Source organism: Larus michahellis, chromosome 2, assembly GCF_964199755.1.
Source record: "Larus michahellis chromosome 2, bLarMic1.1, whole genome shotgun sequence".
Taxonomy (NCBI): Eukaryota; Metazoa; Chordata; class Aves; order Charadriiformes; family Laridae; genus Larus; species Larus michahellis.
In genome coordinates, this window is record NC_133897.1 from 63,842,629 (window position 1) to 63,857,354 (window position 14,726).

General features: G+C 40.7%; 2 protein-coding genes across 5 annotated transcripts; one reads left to right on the plus strand and one right to left on the minus strand.

Moving 5' to 3' along the window:
* The first annotated feature begins 15 nt into the window (after positions 1-15).
* Positions 16-11,180, plus strand: TXNL4A (thioredoxin like 4A). Of its 3 annotated transcripts, none has more exons than XM_074575754.1 (4): positions 16-150; positions 418-591; positions 7,382-7,485; positions 8,166-11,180. In XM_074575754.1, the coding sequence occupies exons 2-4, from the start codon at positions 439-441 to the stop codon at positions 8,335-8,337; spliced, it is 429 nt and encodes a 142-aa protein (XP_074431855.1). In that variant the 5' UTR covers positions 16-150; positions 418-438; the 3' UTR covers positions 8,338-11,180. The 3 variants fall into 3 exon arrangements, with proteins under 3 accessions (XP_074431855.1, XP_074431856.1, XP_074431857.1); XM_074575755.1 differs by lacking the exon at positions 16-150 and adding an exon at positions 5,588-5,666 and having other exon boundaries at positions 468-591; XM_074575756.1 differs by lacking the exons at positions 16-150; positions 418-591 and adding an exon at positions 1,731-1,810.
* HSBP1L1 (heat shock factor binding protein 1 like 1) lies at positions 10,929-13,781 on the minus strand. 2 transcript variants are annotated; one of them, XR_012585584.1, is made up of 4 exons: positions 13,690-13,781; positions 13,272-13,424; positions 12,324-12,412; positions 10,929-11,299 (listed from the first exon to the last, which is right to left on the minus strand). XR_012585584.1 is itself a non-coding variant. In XM_074575757.1 (4 exons), exons 1-4 carry the CDS (start codon positions 13,732-13,734, stop codon positions 11,294-11,296), a joined length of 213 nt encoding a protein of 70 aa, XP_074431858.1. In that variant the 5' UTR covers positions 13,735-13,781; the 3' UTR covers positions 10,929-11,293. The 2 variants fall into 2 exon arrangements, 1 of the variants encoding a protein (XP_074431858.1); XM_074575757.1 differs by having other exon boundaries at positions 12,324-12,418; positions 13,358-13,424.
* Between the last annotated feature and the right edge of the window lie 945 nt (positions 13,782-14,726).

Sequence of the window (14,726 nt, forward strand, 5' to 3'; positions counted from 1 at the left end):
CGCCCACTGAGGGAAGCCCCGCCCCTCCGCTGGTCGGAAGCGCGTTCCCCAGGGGCGTGCCCCCGTCGGGTCAACGTATTGCCTCACTTCCGCTTCCGATTGCGCCTTGGCTTCGTTGCCCCGTTTCTCCGAGGGAAGGAGGCCTAGGGGGTATGGGGGGGGAACGGGCCGGGCCGGGGGGGGGGTGGGGGCGGGGGCTCGGGCTCGGCCCTAGCTCCCGGTGGCCGTCAGCGCCCCGCAAGGGTCTGGCGGGGTGGGGGCAGCGCTGCGCCATGGCAGGCCGCGGCCTCTAAAGGCTGGCCTGGGCCTGCGCGGGGAGGGGTGTGTGGGGTTGGGGGTGCCGCTGAGGGGGGCTGGCGGCGCCGTGCGGAGGCAGGCCGGGCTGTCAGCTCCCGGGTGGTGTGTGTCGTCCCGCAGGCCCGCCACCCGCCCTTCAGGATGTCGTACATGTTGCCGCACTTGCACAACGGCTGGCAGGTGGACCAGGCCATCCTTTCGGAAGAGGACCGAGTCGTGGTCATCCGCTTTGGGCACGACTGGGACCCCACCTGCATGAAAATGGATGAAGTCTTATACAGCATTGCTGAGAAGGTGAGCTGGAGCTGTGACGCGAGACGGTTGCTTTCTGCACTCGGTGTTTCAAGTGGCATCTGTGAAGCCTGAGGCAGGTTACAGCTCAGTTCTGGAGGGGTGTTCCAGCTTTAGGAGGCAGCAAGAAAGCTGTTTGGTTTGCTTTCGTTAATGTTTCTTAAAGTCACCTACTACACTGATCTTTGTAGCATTTAATGGGGTGAAGAGAGTGTTGCAAGTTCTGAAATCAGAGTTGCTGCCTGCTAATAATCCATCATGTAATGAACCTCAGCATTCAAGCAGAAACAAGTGCTTGGTAGTAGGACTGCTGTGGCTTTGGGTAATGTAGCACTGTCACTTTACAATAAGAATGTTCAGTAGCTTCAGGTTTCCATTTGAATAACTTGAAAAGTTACTTTCATTTTGACTCTTAACAATGGCGAGATCCTAAAATGTACAGGATGTTGTTGGTTAATGTGTCAGTTATATTACTTGTGGAGGCAGAAGGCATTCCATTGAGTTGCATGGGCTGAATTAAATTTTAGGAGCCAAACTCTGAAACTGTTTTCAGATGGAAACTGAATGGCTGCCAACACCTGGTCACTCACTTAAGAAAGATAAATATTGAAGAAAAAATTATACTGTTAATGTAACCAACCAGCTATAATTTACCTTTTAATGTATTTGGTAAAGGTTTTGTGTAGTGATAGATGTAGAAAACTGACAGCTCTTCTTTAACTGAACCACATAGAAAATGAAGCAAAAAACCCTGAACCAGAAATAGTAACATGGGTAGGAAAAGCTATCTTCATGCACAACTGTATATGTGCTGTATGACTTGATACAGAGTTCTTTTTGTGGTGTATTTCTTTCTCTTTTAATGTTATTTTTAAATAAATGAACTCAAGTCTCAAAAGTCCCTACAATGAAAGATCTATATCTATAGCCAAATGTTAAGACATAGTAGAATACAGTAAGGAGTTGTGACATGCTTTAATGTAGTCATTTTGTGTTTAACATGGTGGGAGTGTCTTATGCTCAGATACTGTTAGTATCGACTTTTGGTAGGATGCTTGGCAATTTGGCAGACATACTGTCAGTTAGGGGTGACTGGGGGAAGAAAGAACAATATAACTTCTTATTTAAAAATCTCCCTCTGCAGAAATGGCAAATTAAAGGGGGAGATCCTTCCTCATCCTCTTGCTTACAAGCCATGTTTGGATCTCTGCTGTTTTAAAGAGTGAGTAAAAGTTCCAATTGTACAGGTGTTTATACTACAGAACAATACAGAATGTTAACGTGCTGTAGTTGCATGTTACATTTGAACAAAATGTAGCCATATTTTACATTTGTTACCATGGTGCAATATTCTTTCAGCCTGCAGCATATTTTTGGGTAGCAGTAATGTTTATCTGTACTTTATAACGGGAAAACAGGACTCTCTCAGTTTGAATCCTTTTGGGGGAAAAGAAACTAGGACACTGTATGAAAATACAGAGCGGATTATTTTCACTGAAATGTACTCCACTTACAATTGACCGTTCTTTTACCCCCAGTGTTATATGAAAAAGAAGCAAGGTTTCACTGAGTTTCAAAACAAATGGTAATTGTAAGATGTTAGATTTTTGCTTTGTCAGGGTTTCAACCAAACATCTAAGAACTGAGTTTCATAAAATTTCTCTGGAACACCTTTTTTAAAAATACACTTTTTTTTTAAAAGGAAGCTCGCAGTTATAAAAACCCATCCCCTGAAATACAGGGCTTTGGCTGCTGAATTACTTTAATACCCCTTTTTTAAGAAATACTTTAAAGCCATGATTTATTTAGGACTGAATACTGTAAATAAGATAATCTTTTGTGAAGCTGGGTCACATTAGCCAATACGTTGTATTGGGTCAATGTAGGTTTAGGTAGGATTGTCCAAATGTTTTGCATTTATTTAGTTGTGCGTCTGCATTTCCGTAAAGGTTACACGAAAAGTGAGGAAGGAAAAGAAAGGGGAGGCAGGGAAAGAGGGAGCTATAAAAAAACATACTGGTAATATAGTTACTGGTGTTTGTAGTTAAAGTTGAGCAAAGGTAATCCATTTATTCGTGTGTCATTTTCAAAACTGTTAGTTTTAACCATTGTTTTTAGCAGCGTAATGTCTTTCTCTTTCCCCCTAGAAATTTATCAGCTAAACTTACAGCATAATTAGCAAGAAAAAAAATTCAAATAAATATTGACAGTACTACAGACTTTCAAGTTTGTACTTATGTGTTTGCAGCGTCTTTGAGTTCAGTAATGGAAGTCTGCTAGCTGCCTTCACCCTAAATGAATTGTTGCAAAAGGTAGTCTTAGTGCCTCTGGTTTTTTTCCCTGTGATTTCATTGTCCATAAAGACATCTAAAAATAAAAAACATTGTCTAGAAACTGGTGACGAAGATGAGAAGATGGAATCTTAAATCTTATCTCAGATTTCCTTAGGTATTTGCTGTATGCACTTTGAGCTATAAGTTAACATGGGGCTGTGAGATTTGCTTCTTAAAGGGAACTGGAATCTTAACAAAAAAAAAAAAAATAGTATTACTTAGCCCTAACAGAAATCTAAAGAAATGTCACGATTGTTGCCATTCTTCCTAGTCATTGATCATCTTGCTGTGGCAATCTCATGTTGTAGGAATGCATTAATTTTTTTTTTTGAATGACATTGTTAATGAAGTTAAGTCAGGAGGGAGAACTTTGGATGAGATTTAAGTAAATCTGGCATATGATTTTTCCTATATCTGTGTTTCCTGTTTACCAGCAACATGTGTGGTCCTGATCAAGATAGGATACAGAATCTGTATCTGATGTTAAGGGTCCTGTAGATTCCTCTGCATTATAGTCGAGCTGTTCTGTTTAAAGATTTAATAGTAGTCCACCCAATCAGATAAAGCCTATTTTAATACTTCACAGAACTGTAGCTGTGGCTAGGCAATAAGGTACTTCTGTTTTTTGTATATGCGAGTTGAGTAATGTAGACTAATCTGTGAAGCTACAGTAAGGAAAAAAACCAAACAACAAAAGCCCAACTGATGAAAGTAAGCCTGATAAAATTTTGAATCCATGCTGCTGTTTGGCTTTTAGTCTCCTCCTGTCCTCCGTCCTGTTCCCGTGGACAGCAGCTACAATGTCCTGGTAAGACAGAGAAAGTTTTGAATTGAAAGACGGATAAAGAAAGTTAGAGGGTCAGAAATAAATACATTCAAAAGTTAATGTCTGTCTTCTTTTTCTGCAGAAAATGTTTTTATCTTCAGGTGTTGAACAAGTGTGGAGTTGTCCAAAAGGAGGTCTATCGCTAGAGGGTTGTTCTGTTTTGCGTTGTTTTTTTTTCCAGAAATCAGCTGACTTACTGCAACAAATTTACTAAATATTACTGTATGTCATGAGGTTAAGTACTTTCAGAATAAACTTGTGTTATTATGTCTTCAATTTCTAAAATACCACAAGTTTTTTTGCATATTGTCTGGAGAGTAAAATTTTGGTTTACATTAACAGCCTCAGTGTAGTCTCAATTGTTACAGCTGCAGCTGCTTTTATTTAGCATGGTTTGCTTGCTGAGAGTTGTATGTAATCCTTGTTTTGAGGTCTGCATACTGTATCCCCAGTTATAACACAGAAGTCAGAAAGCAAACTTGTTGGCAACGACTGCCTTCTATATAGGACTGTGGTTTTTGAACTGACAACTCTGTCTGGGGGATGCATTCATGTCCCAGTCGATGGGGAGTGGTTAAGCTGTGGTTTGTCTCCAAAGACTTGCTCACTCAAGTATAGATTGACTCCTGAATCCAGAAATACTTCAACTGCTTTTGCTTAAAATGGATCCTAAGCTAAAGCCTTGTGAATTAGAGCCGGCTGTGTCTTGGGTCTGATACCGTGTCTGTGACAGTAGGTGCCTCTTCACACTGTAAAACTGGTCAATGCTGTGCAGAGATATTTGAGTAGTTCTACAGGGTTTGTCTTGTGTTGAAATAAAATGCCTCTTGGTGACAAGCCTGCCCAGTCTGCCATGGCCACTAAATGGTAGATATTATGGCCACTGCAGTGCTTCTGCATCACTCTTTCCATATTTAGCCTCTTAACTGTTTTTACCTAGTTCATTCTTAGGCCTAAATCCCAACCTCCTGCTGCTACATATATTGCAGTGTTACATGGCAAGGCCCATGTCACAGGCAACCTTGGCAGCCAGTGTCCAAACTTAACAAAACACATCCTTATTCAATGCACTTGCAAGCTAAGCGGTTTTGAAGTGGTAATCTTGTCAGATTTGTAATTAAGAAAGCAAGGGGGAAAGAATAGAGCCCCTTTTAAAGCGTAGAATTCAAATTTGGGAGTCTGTATCTAGCTTCAAGGTCTGCTTCAGACCTCATACTAGCGTTTGAGCAGGTGACTGTTGTCAGTTTCACTTCTATAAAAGTAGGTAGCTGCGCTTCCCATGTAGGAGAGAAGGAAGATTCAGTTAATGTCTGAGATGCATTGATTATGGTGATAACTTGCATATATGCTGTGCAAAGGTGATTTGAATGCTCCAGTCCTTTTGAGTAAGATATATGTAATAACTTATTTAAGACTTAAATAGCACCTGAGTTTCAGAAGATAAGCTAATGCATTCGTTATCTCTGGTTCTCTTTTCTAAAATCTTAGGCTGTTGATGTTCGTTGCTTGTGACAAGCATTTCTGGTTCTGCAACAGCTCAACTGAATTAAATGTATATAGTGTAAAAGTAACTTTAAAAGCTTTGTTGTTCCAGTATTATGTGGAATACGCAGTTCACGGAAGTAGAATTTTGGTTTAGCAGTGCTTTTGTAGTGGTTGTCTGGTGGAACATATAATCTCCTTGGACTAATCTTGCAGTGAACAAAGCAGGTCCTAAGAATGTTGTATTAATGCTTGGTTTAACTTAAAATCATTTTCTAATCTCCAAATTAAATAATTTTTCAAAGATTATGTTTAGTTTATCAGAATTGCTGAATGTGTTGTTGCAATTTCCCCACAGTGAAGCTATGCTGCTGCTGCTAAAAATGTCAGCAGGATGGCAGAAGAAATGATAGGAGAAAATTAAAATGGCTGTTCAGGTTTGTTTTTTGTTTTTTTTTTAAATAACAAACAACTGTCTCTTGCCTCCTAAGGCTAACCAGGGAGTAACTTCAGTCACTTCTCAGCTAAATTGTTGACTATGCACATCCCGTTAAGTAACTTAGAAATCTTTCATCTAAAATTGAAATGGACATGAATGATCACTTCAGAGGGTGTTAGAATTTGATATTATGACTAACTCAGGTTTTCAAGGCTTTACCTCTTGCCAGTTTTGGAACATGGCTTAAATGAGATATTTTTATTAGATCATTGACAGAGTCTAGGATTGTAACTGGCTTCATAAAAGCCCAGTAAAAACTATTTCAATGCTGTTTCACTCCAGAAGAGGTTGTACTTTCTTCGCTACTAATACTTATTTACATCTTTGAAGTGCGATTGTTTTTTCATAATTTAGAAACTGTCTTGAAGCAGGAGTCTGTCAAAATTTATTTACTGTGTGTTTCTGGTTTTTGTAAACAAATGTCTCCATACTTCTCAATTAAAGTACCTGCTAGGATGTCAAGTACGGGGTGCACAGTATATAATATTTTTCTGATACAGTCTAATCCTGTTTTGTGGACTAAAATAAAACATCTTTACATCAAGCAGAAATTATACTACTCATAGCATTTTTAGGTGTTTGATAGCAAAAATAACATGTGGGAAATACTGTGATAAACAGTAAATTTGTCATAAAACTTAGACCACACGTGTTACCTCAGGCAGGTAATTTTGCGTAGTCAAATGGGAAGGACCGAAATTATATTTGTATGTAAGTAAGGATGGGGCAGGCAAGGTTGTGTGTTCATGGTATAATGCATGAGTATGTGATAATATACCTTACAGTTAAAGGTTTGTATAATTTAGATGCCTACTGACTTATATTTTAATGTGTGTGTGTTAATTTCTACTGTACATGTATGAGCTAAGTTTAGAAACTAAACCTTCCCCTAATTCCACTTAAGGATAAATATGCTACATCTAGGAAATAAAAATGTGACATGGTTTTCTTTCAGGAATGAAGACATTATGACATTAAAGGGGAGGGATTCTTGTGCATTTAACTCGGTAACTGCAAAATGAAAGCCTATTTTACCATAATTGCCCAGAGAATAGCTTCTTATCAAGGTCTTTTTTTTCATTATCAATTAAATTTTAAGCTCCTGTTTTACCTTTACACCTCTCCAAAAGCGTTCAGTTTTTATTATTAAATTATCAGTTTTGTTTTCATTTAACTAGCCTCGTTAAACAAATTAGATGGTTTAGCAGGGAAAAAAATGCTTGGAGGCAAGCACCAGGGCATTTTAGATCATTAATTGTCTGAAGTCTGTAAGCAGCTGACGACGGAGGCAAAACGTGAGCTTGGCTTGCACAAAGCAGTTACTCCACTTGTATAGGACTGTGCATGTCACTGCGAGCTCTCAGTTGTACGTAAAGGGCATTCGTTTCTCTGGATGTTGGTTTAGCGTAGTATCTTTCCAGTTGATACTGGATGTCAAATTAGCATCTTGGCTATACTTAAAAATACTTCTCATGGTAATTGGTCGTTGTGGTTAAAAATAATGGCAAGGCTGTTTACTGTGATTCTATGTCTTAATATTTTGGAAAATAAATTTTGCAATAATGAAAGCTTATGTCTTTTGATCTGTAATACAAACAATTAAAGTTTTGGTAATGTGTATTGCTTTTATATTTCCTGTTTTCTTCTGTTTAGGTAAAAAACTTTGCTGTCATTTATCTTGTGGATATCACAGAAGTACCAGACTTCAACAAGATGTACGAGTTGTACGATCCCTGTACTGTCATGTTTTTCTTCAGGTACATGATGGTTCTGGAATGTAACTCAGTTAAATTTATTGTGCGTCAAATACAGTGTCTCAGCAGATCATTTCTAGGTGCATATCAGCATACTGATGCTTTTATTTTCATTGCTCTACAAAAGAATGAGGTGATTAAATAGGAAAATTACTTGTTTTCCAGTTAGCGTAGTAACAGTGTTTTGATAATGGAATACAAATTAGCAATAGTGAAAACTGTTTTTATTATCCGTTGTTCTTAGTTTTAAATCTGAAACTCCCTGTAGAGGTCAAGCTTGTCAAACTTGCTTTAAAGATATACCCAAAGTATTAAGGGTTTTTTTGGAGCCAAGGTGTCTACATTGATGAGATAAAACGTGCTACTGGCAAGCATGGAACTCTCTCTGGTGTTAGTAGTGGGAAAGAATATAAACAATGGGGAATATGCTGAAGGATAATTGCACTGAGTAGCAGTCTTGGGGCCATGTCTGCAGTCTTTGTTCTAGCTTTAGAAATAGGCAGTAAAATGTCAACTTGAGTGACAGGAGTGGATACTCTTTCTTGGAGGCTTATTTTGCAAGCCTTTTTACATTGTAAGGGCTTCTTTTGAATCCTACAAAGCATTCTTGTGGGAGTATAAAGTTTCTTTCTGAATTATAATACCATATTAACTTGTCTGTTTCTTTTTCTCTCCCTTTAAAGGAACAAACACATCATGATTGACTTAGGTACAGGTAATAACAACAAGATCAACTGGGCAATGGAAGATAAGCAAGAGATGATTGACATTACAGAAACTGTTTATAGAGGAGCCCGCAAAGGTCGAGGTTTGGTGGTATCGCCAAAAGATTATTCCACTAAATACAGATACTGACATTTCTTTGGGGCTGCCTTTTTTTTAACCCTACATCCACTTAAATTTATTCTTGTGTATGTGTGTACATATATATATATTAAAAGAAAAAAACCAACCCAAATCCTTCAACTTTGAGCATATTTTGAATTATTTCAAAGGTTAGAATTCCATTTGGAAAAGTAAAAGACATGAAGCCTGGAACTCTCTGACTGCAGTAATACTGTAGATGAATTTTGGAAGGTATTTTTATTTTTTAAAGACTTTACTCTGTGTTGTCCTTTTGGTATGATGTATTTTTGTACACAAAAAGCCTGTTTGCAGAAAAACATTTCAACTGGTTTTGTTTGCTTTTGTTACAGAAATACGTGGGAAAACTATACTATAGCTTTTTTTTTTTTTTAGAGAATAAAATGAGTTTCACTTATTTACCTTAATTTTCTTTAGCTAATTAAATTTGAGAATGAAAACAAGTGTAAGTGGATGCAAAGTCATAATGTTGCAGATGAAGGCTTACCACTTCTGTCAGATTTTCCGTGTGTAGTATCTCGGTCTTCTGTATCCACTAAAACCAGGAAGAAAGCACTAAGGTGCATTGAGTAGTGTTCAGCAGAACTCAGAGGAGGTATCTTCCATGATTTCCCTTCCCCCCAGCTTAACCGACTTGTGGTGATGGACTTCTCTTTCGTGTTGATTATGCATACAGTAGTGAGTTTGAAGTACTTAGTAGATTCTGCAGTGCCAAAGAGTAATTGCAGTTCTGGAGCTGGCGGCATAGTCAACAGTTGAAGAAAGGATGAGCTGTGCTTTCTCTCATTTCACCTCCCATTTGTCTAATGATATACTAAAATGCATATATACTCATGAGACTTGGATTGGATTCCACCGTGGCACGGCTTTTGAAGTTTCCATTCGAATTTCTGACAACTCTTGTTCTGCAGTAATGGAGACAGTGTTGTGGGGGCTTTTTGTGAGTTATTTGTTTTGGTGTGTTTGTTTTTGTTTTTTTTTTTAAACTGATACATGCATATTTACAGGATTACGAAAAAACGAGCCAGACTATGCAGAAAGGGGATACCTGTACTTCTGATCCAGTTTGTCACAAGACTAAGGGGAATACACTTTTTTACTATTTGTATATTTTAGAAGATTTAGAATGAGTCAAGAAAGTAAAATTAAATTAATCTGGTTCGCAGTGGTTATTAATTATGGAATCATTTATATTGGAAGGGACTACCGGAGGTCTAGTCCGACCTCCCAAAGTAGGTCCGACTTGATCAGGTTGCCCAGGACTGTCCAGTGTTAAGTATCTCTAAGGAATGTGATTCCTTAGCCTTTCTCGAAAGCCTGTTCTGCTGCTTGAGTTGAAAAAAGTGTTCCTTCCATCTGACTGGAATTTCCTGTGTTCCAGCTAGTGTCTGTTAACTCTCTCGTGTAAAACACCTCCAAGAAGAGTCTAACTGTTCCTCATGCTCAACCATGAGGTACTTGCAGCCAGAAAGCAAGCCGTAGCCTTTTCTTAAGGCTTAACTAACAGAATTCTCTCAAACCCTCATCTATTTTGTTCTCCACCATATCTTGTTGGCTGTCTAACTGCCTCATAACAATATATTTCTTGAGCCGGGGAGCCCCCAGATTGACACAGTTTTCTGGGTGTGGTCTCCTAGGAGTTGAATAGAGGAGAATGACCTACTTGTGCTGACACTGACCAGCATGTGGCTGCAGCCTGTGTTGGCAGGGCGCCCTACCGACTCGCTTTCAACTTGTCCACCAGACCCCAGACCTTTCCTGCAAAGCTACACGCCAGCCAGCCCCTCGCAACTGCACTGCAGCATGAGCTTACTCAAAGGCACTTGCCTTTGAACATCATGAGGTTCCTGTTGGCTCATTTCTCCACCCTGCCCTCTCGCATAGCAACCTCTCCCCCCAGTTTGGCACTGCTTGCGAATCTACGCGCATTACAGCATTGATGAGAATAATTTGTTGATACTAATGAAGAATCTGTAAGACATCATAAGGATTCACACCTGCCAAGGTTTTAAAAGGCATATTTATCCTTCATTAGCTGAGGTACTCTATTTAGAATCATAGAATCCTAGAATGGTTCGGGGTGGAAGGGACCTTAAAGATCATCTAGTTCCAACCCCCCTGCCACGGGCAGGGACATCTTCCACTAGACCAAGTTGCTCAAAGCTATGCTGTGTCATGTTCAGGACATGTTTGGTAACTAGAATTCCGATCTATCTCAAAGTCTTCAGGCTCTTCCATCAAAACGGCTAATGTTAAAGAACTGAAATTGGCACAATGTGCATACCTGGATGATGTTATTTGCCCAGGTGAGCACAGCTGTGCGTGGGCTTGCGGCAAGAGTAACAACTGAACAGCTGTGATCTTTGCAAACGCTGCTGTTTCTCTTAGCGCAGAACAGTCTGTGTTCATTGTACATCTGATGTTTTGGAAAGGCACCTTTGTAATAACATCAAGTAAGATAAGGTGCATTTTGTAATCTCAAACGTTTAAAGGAGCAGCAAAATGGCATACACAAATTGAAAAGTTTTGTCATAGAAGGCTGTTGTTATTCTGAGAATGTTTAAGTTAAGGCAACAAAGAAATATGATGAAAATTTTAATATTTAAATGAAACATATTTTCATACATTGAAAAAGTTTGTGGCTGGATAAGTTCACTATGTAGGCTATAGTTTTCCATCCAAAATAGTGATTTTTGTCTCCCCTGTGAAACTGTTTCCCAGTTACAGGAAGTACAGTGTCCCATTTAGATGAATAAACCCAGCTTTCTACTTCTTTTTTCCCCCTGGGGCAATAGTTTAAAAAAAAATAAATTTGAGATTCTATTGTGACGTGATGTAAGCGTGTTTGTTTTCGCTGATGCTTTTTGTGACTAGTGACAGTGATTGTAATCTCCCAGATTCAGTGCGGTGCTGTTCTCCCTTTATCTTTCTTGATCGCATCCTCATTTCAGTGCTGCGAACAAACAGTGAATAAGCAGGTTAGTGGTTTAATTATTCATGGATGTGATTCAGCATAAAAATAGGAAGATCTCTGTACAGCTAAATACATCTTCATGGATTGTCTTTCTATATTTTTGAAAATTATTACATTACATAGCTTATCATGCAAAAGGCATCAGAAGAAATAAATGCCTGAAGTACTTAAAGGTATTTACAGACCTTCCTGTCTTTCACTGGGTAAGTGGTCCCTAAATGACAATAATCATCGATGTGTCTCAGTTTGAATCCGGAAAGCGTGTAGCAACAGCAAGAAGACACCACCCACACCCACAGAACACGGAAGCGATGTTCTCTTGTAAATACTTAGAACACCGACTAAGGCATGTGTGGGGGCAGAGGGGGCAGCATTTGCAACAGACAGCGATATGAAATCTAGCATGCAATCCTGAACCGTAGCGTGATTTTATATAGCGGAGTGTTTGACAACAATACTGAAGTTAACCTTGCCCCTTCCACCCCACCATCTTACTGCTGCAAGAACAAACAACTGCTGCTGCGTTGGGGGTGAACGCATTCAAGAGGTGTGCTCTGAGCCACGGTGGGAAGCTGAAGCGGGTTTACAAGCAGGTGTACGTAAATTTATACCAGCGGAAATCCTCAGTCAGCTAGGTTAGCATACTTGAGGGACAGGAATGGTGGGCAGGAGGGCTTTAAGCCACGCACATTTTATTAACTGTGCCGCCTCAGTTTACATATTCAGGATTAGTTTGCACTGCCCTTTCTATATGGCACTCAGCTGAAACAGGTCTGTCAAGCTACGGGTTTGTTTTTTTTTAAAAAAAGTGGTACCATTCTTGGGCTCTTGGCAAAAAATCCAAGGTAATTTTAAGTACTTTTAAAAAAAATCTCAGTGTACTTTAAAATCCAAGTAAATGCACGTACGATAAATATGTAAACAGGATTTTCATGCTGGGTGCTGCCCATAGTTCAAAACTAAGTGGAAATACATAAAATAGAGTAAAACTTAGTGTCTTTACTTTCAACTCTTCGTCGGTGTTTTCTATCCCAGCCTCTGTCATCAGGTCAGCAACATGCTTCTCGAGGTCATCAATGCGCTCGCCCATTTCTTCCAGTAAAAAGTTAAAGAGAGCTTTATACATAAGAATTCTATAATTTTATATTTTTTTCTTCTGTGAGAAAAAACGAGGTGGTTTCTTCCAGATGTGTCGGCCTCTTATTCACATTCAACACTAACGCAAGGTGAAGCATGCACAAAGCATTACAAGATGATCCTACTTTCTTTTGCAACAGAGAAGCAAGTTTTTCTTGCTTGAATTTCTTTCAAAATCTAAATATTTTCAAATACCTTCCTGGAGTATTTTCTGTGTAAGAGATTGTTTTATTTTCAAGGAACTATTTTAAGTGATACCATACAGTCAACCTACACAATCAGAATAAGAGTTCTTCTCTTACACTAAAGCAGCCGTTTCCTGAAAGGTCGAGTTTCAGAAAAAATTGAAAATGTAATGAATCCAGTTTCAGAAAGCAGAGGTAGTTTCTGTAAGTACATCTAACGCAAAAGCTCAGAGCCCCTTTAAGTCTTAATTTCTATTTCTGAGGGCTCACCTTCCCACACTCCGGGGCTAACAGTTGTTTTTAAAGCAACTTGCAGCAATATGCTGATTTAGGTGGCATTTTTGAAGATGGTTGCTTTTTTACTGCACCTTCAGAATCTTTATGTGTAATTTGTTGCTTCTTTTACTTGAAAGCAAGAATTGCCGCACAGAGACTAGCTCACAGGGGGTTGATACGACTTTTACTACAGCCCTTTTTAAGTTTGCCTTCTCAGTAAAGGCAAAAATAAATGGGCTTGTGTTTAGCGACGTCAATCATTCTATCTTAATTTGATGTTTAGGGGGGAAAAAAAGCACATTCCAATGTTAAAAAGCAAAGCCCCTCTTTACATGGGGGGGGGAGGAACACACCGAGCTCGGTCCGGCAGAGGAACCGCAGCCCTGGGAACACGAAGCCTCTCCCGCGGAGCCAGCCACCCGCCTTCAAAAGAGGATATTTCTCAGCGTTATCTTTTCAGCCAGAGCTTGAAAATTCTCCTGTAGCTGATGCAGCAGATTTTCCGCCTGGAGGGGAGGGGGGGGAAATAGAGAGAGAAAAAGCCGAAAGCAGGAGCCCCGGTCGGCGGCGGCCCCGGAAGGCAGCTCCAGCCTAGCGAGCCGCGGCGGCCGGGCCCTACGCCCGGCTCCGACCCGCTCCTCTCCGCCCGGCCTTACGCGGGGGCGACCCGCCGGTGCCAGGCAGGTGCCCCACAGGCGGCGGAGCCCTGCAGGCAAGGGGGTCCCCGCTCCCCGCCGCCGCTCTCCCCGCCGGAGCAAGCCCTGCGCTCACCAACTGCGAGAGGTCCCCGGAGCCCGGCGAGTCGGCGGCCGCCATCGCCTCCCCTTCCCGGCTGCGGCCGCCCGGCCGCCCGCCTCCCCCGCCGCGGCGGGGCGGGCAGGTGAGCGCCGCGCTCCGCCCGCTCGGCCGGGGCCGGGCTCCTCTGCTCGGCGCCGCGCTCGGGAGGGAGCGGGTGAATCGTTAAACACCAGGCAGTCGGCGGTATTCCTGGCTTTTTCCAAAGAAATCGCAACTCTGCAGGGCAACGGCTACCGAAGGATGCTGAAGTTTAATCCTCATAGGTCTTGCGATTTCACAGGACAGGAGTGACACGTTAAATGAAGAAAAATGCTTGTTTACCAACAAGGGCCAACTTTTGTTTTTTTTTTTTTTTAAAGGTTGGCTTCCTTTTCCCATGTAATTAGCTTTGTAACGTGGAGTGATAAAAATACCGTGCTTGTTGAAGTTCCTTGCATCAGAATGTATAAAGAGATGAGACTGAAGGCATCAGCAAGAATTGGGTGGTATCTCTTACAGTCATGGTAGTATGTAGGTCATCCCTGCAGTTTTCAGCTTTGCAGCATAAAAAGCTCCGGGTGTTGGAGAGGTGTCTTGTTGTGTATGCAGATGTCCTGGGTGCTGTAACTGTTGCCTGATGTAAATTAAGAGGTTTTCAATTTACTGTGCCTAGGGTTAGGAGAACATCAGTGTTGGGCAATAGCTTTCCTCAGTCTATTACTTTACAGAAATGACAAGCACCTGTAATAAGTAACTAAAGGTGATTTGCTGATCAAACAAGTTAAGCAAGAGGAACGAACCCATTGTGGCAGTCTTGAGAACTCCCTGTTTAACCAGAAGAGACATGTCCACAGTGTTATCTTGCTACACCAACATGGGAACTCCTGTTTGACAAAAAGCTTAACCACAATGTTATCAGAATGTATTGTTTTAAGCTGATTCTGTGACCAACATTTTATCTAAACTACCTCAAGCAAGAAGCTACAGAGGGGTGTACTGAAGATGTCGAAACCGACCTCCGTGAAGATAAA

Excerpts from the sequence above, each read along its gene's own strand:
- TXNL4A (XM_074575754.1), top strand. The coding sequence starts at position 439 with ATGTCGTACATGTTGCCGCACTTGCACAACGGCTGGCAGGTGGACCAG. Across the intron at positions 592-7,381 it reads TATACAGCATTGCTGAGAAG|GTAAAAAACTTTGCTGTCAT; the intron begins GTGAGCTGGAGC and ends TCTTCTGTTTAG. Across the intron at positions 7,486-8,165 it reads ACTGTCATGTTTTTCTTCAG|GAACAAACACATCATGATTG; the intron begins GTACATGATGGT and ends CTCCCTTTAAAG.
- HSBP1L1 (XM_074575757.1), bottom strand. The coding sequence starts at position 13,734 with ATGGCGGCCGCCGACTCGCCGGGCTCCGGGGACCTCTCGCAGTTG. Across the intron at positions 13,425-13,689 it reads CCGGGGACCTCTCGCAGTTG|GCGGAAAATCTGCTGCATCA; the intron begins GTGAGCGCAGGG and ends CCTCCCCTCCAG. Across the intron at positions 12,419-13,357 it reads TGAAAAGATAACGCTGAGAA|TGGAAGAAATGGGCGAGCGC; the intron begins ATATCCTCTTTT and ends TTAACTTTTTAC.